Source organism: Buceros rhinoceros, unplaced genomic scaffold, assembly GCF_000710305.1.
Source record: "Buceros rhinoceros silvestris isolate BGI_N320 unplaced genomic scaffold, ASM71030v1 scaffold8748, whole genome shotgun sequence".
Classification (NCBI taxonomy): Eukaryota; Metazoa; Chordata; class Aves; order Bucerotiformes; family Bucerotidae; genus Buceros; species Buceros rhinoceros.
In genome coordinates, this window is record NW_010426498.1 from 112,755 (window position 1) to 115,373 (window position 2,619).

At 42.4% G+C, this 2,619-nt stretch overlaps 1 protein-coding gene across 1 annotated transcript in view; it reads left to right on the plus strand.

Moving 5' to 3' along the window:
- LOC104498181 (sodium/potassium-transporting ATPase subunit beta-1-interacting protein 3-like) overlaps positions 1–2,319 on the plus strand; it is a gene marked incomplete at its 5' end in the record, with an annotated part of 8,119 nt that extends 5,800 nt beyond the window's left edge. Inside the window, 2 exons of the mRNA XM_010141533.1 lie at positions 991–1,071; positions 2,284–2,319. Coding sequence (XP_010139835.1) covers positions 991–1,071; positions 2,284–2,319 — 117 coding nt within the window. The remainder of the gene's footprint in view (positions 1–990; positions 1,072–2,283) is intronic.
- Positions 2,320–2,619: the final 300 nt, after the last annotated feature.

Genomic DNA, 2,619 nt, shown 5'->3' on the forward strand with positions numbered 1-2,619 from the left:
GGTGCTGAGGGACACGGTGTAGGGACCCTGGCAGTGCAGGGGGAACGGTTGGACTCGATGATCTTTAAGGTCTCTTCCAACTAGATGGTTCTATGATTGCCTGCGGTTCCCAGGAGGGTGTAGCTCCAGTGTGAGCGTTTCTGAGCAGAAACGCTGCTGAGGGGTGCTGCTGGGAGAGGAGCCTGCGCTGAGGTGGTGGTGAACTCCATTAACTGCAACCGCGGTTAAAATGCAGAAGATGGTGTAAGGGAGACAAGTTAATCTCCCGTTTTTGCCGGGTGGAGTGTGAGTTGAGTCTTGCAGCAGGGTAGGACGCTGGAGAACTCAGAAAAGATACGCTTACGTTCACCTGTTGAGGGTGCGTTGTAGGATCAGGTCCATGGCCGCAAGGGCTGGGGAAGTGGGGAGTTATTTTTAATCAATTCAAATACCTTTTACTGAAAGACTCTTAAAAGATGAGCTTTACCCTTTACTGGTTTGTTTAAAAAAAAATACAAAACAACCAACCTACAAACTATCAGGCCAACAGACCTTCTGTTTTATTTGGTGGTAGTTTTTTCTTGTCTTTTTCTTCATAATATTTAAATATTATTTTAGTAATATTTGCTTACTTAAACTACTGTGCTAGGCTGAAATCTCCCTTAAGCTAAATCACCATGTACAAATGACTCACAGCTGCTCCAAAACCTGTGTGGAAGTCAGCGTTTTGGACTTCATTGGCATCAGTAGGATAGTGCAGAGCTGTAAGGAATGAACCTGGTTTATTGGTATGTATTTAGAGCAGCACCGAATATTGGGTTTTTAATTTCCTATGGCACTTGGGGGACTGCTGCATGGGGAACTCCTTTTCTGAACTCTCTGTGCTTGTCTGTTCCCAGAAGAACAGTGCTTATTGAACAGGGCTTTTATTATTGAGCCACTCGCTCTAAAGCTCTTTTGTCTTTTTTTTTCTTCTTCTGTCTTTTTGCTTTTCTCCGGCTTGGTGTTTAGTACACGGTGTGGACTGCTCTGTGGGTCACCTGGAACGTTTTCATTATCTGCTTCTACCTGGAAGTAGGTGGCCTTTCTAAGGTAGGTCACTTCTCCTTCTTCATCTTTATGGGAGGGGGGTTTAACAGCAGGACCCTCAGGTTACAGAGGGCTGGAGCCATAGAGGAAGAACGTGGTGCTTTGAACGTACAGTTTGGTTTTCGGAGTTCCCTTCCAGTGAGAACTCCAGGGTTTGAGCTTGTCTCTTAATAAATAGCCATGGGTTTGAAGTACGTGAATGTATCTGAATTACAGGTGCCTTCTGAAGTACCATCAGGGCTGGGGGAGGAGGTTATTCAGTGGAAAATTTGAGGTTCTTCTCGACTGCTGAAAACCAGACGATGCCATTTTGGTTGAATTTTCAAGTGTGCGTGAGAAGTGCGTCTGAATTTCCGAGACTGCTTTGAAAGCAGCTGAAGAAAATTACTAGGAAGGTTAATGTAATAACTTGTTGAGCAAATTGGTCTCGCGGTGAGAATGTTAATTCTTTCTAAAAAAGAACAAATGGCAAAGGGTGACTTTCCACATCTGAACAAAACTTCCCTTTACGTGACATTCGGTGCTCTAGGTCACCATCTGTATTCAAGCCTCTGATTAGAGGAGAAACACTTGCAGGAAGTGTCGAGATGTTGCATTCATGCATGGTAGCACTCGTGTTTGCGCAGGCTGTATTTAACGTCGTATCTGCGCTGAGTTCCGTACAACATCTGCTGGTTTCTACCCTCCCGTTAGATATAGATGATGTTGATCTTTGTACCCATCTCTGTTAACTCACACAATGATCCGAGGGAATTGTGACCTCCGCTCGGTTCAGATTGGAGCGTTTGTGAGCTACCTACTTGTTTGGGTTCAGCGTTGAAACACCCAGCTTTTGGCTGACAACAAACAGAAAAGTGATGAAACCAATTTGGTAAGAAACAAGATTTAATTTACTCAGTAAAAATTCCATTAAAATTAAAACTTTCAGTGATGGATCCCTTTGGTGATAAAATTCTATAATGAAAAGCCACAACAGTTGTTTTTCTCTCCAAATATGTTGTTCACCAGAAGTTACAGGCTTGGTGAGGAAATTAGTGCCCTTCATAGGCCATCAAAATAAATGATCGTATTGGTACGTTCTGCCTTAAATCTATTAGATGAACAGAAGAGCAACACATGGAAGTGATGAATTGTTCATTTTCATTATACACAGTTTGTGTTTTTTCAATCAGTCGGGTGATGACTCTCTTTATAGCGACTGTTGTATTTTTATAGATAACTAGAGTTTTGATCAAAGCGCCTAGGAAGTGAAGCCAAACTTCTAGTCTGGCCCTTGAATTTTTGAATTTTGAGTTGTTTTTCCACTGATTGCTAATGGTTCTGATGGTATCATTAGCGTAAGGGGATTATAAACCAGCAGGTATGAATTGAAACCCTGTATCTTCCGCTTTCACCACCGTGTTTCACTTCTAGGTCTCCTTACGTAGCATATGTGACAAATCACAGTGCAGAGAAATAGTAGCACAAGTATGCTCAACAGTTGAGAAAAATCCCTGTTATTACTGTGTACTTCGGTTGATCTCAGAATCTTGGTGGAATTTTTAATCTTAT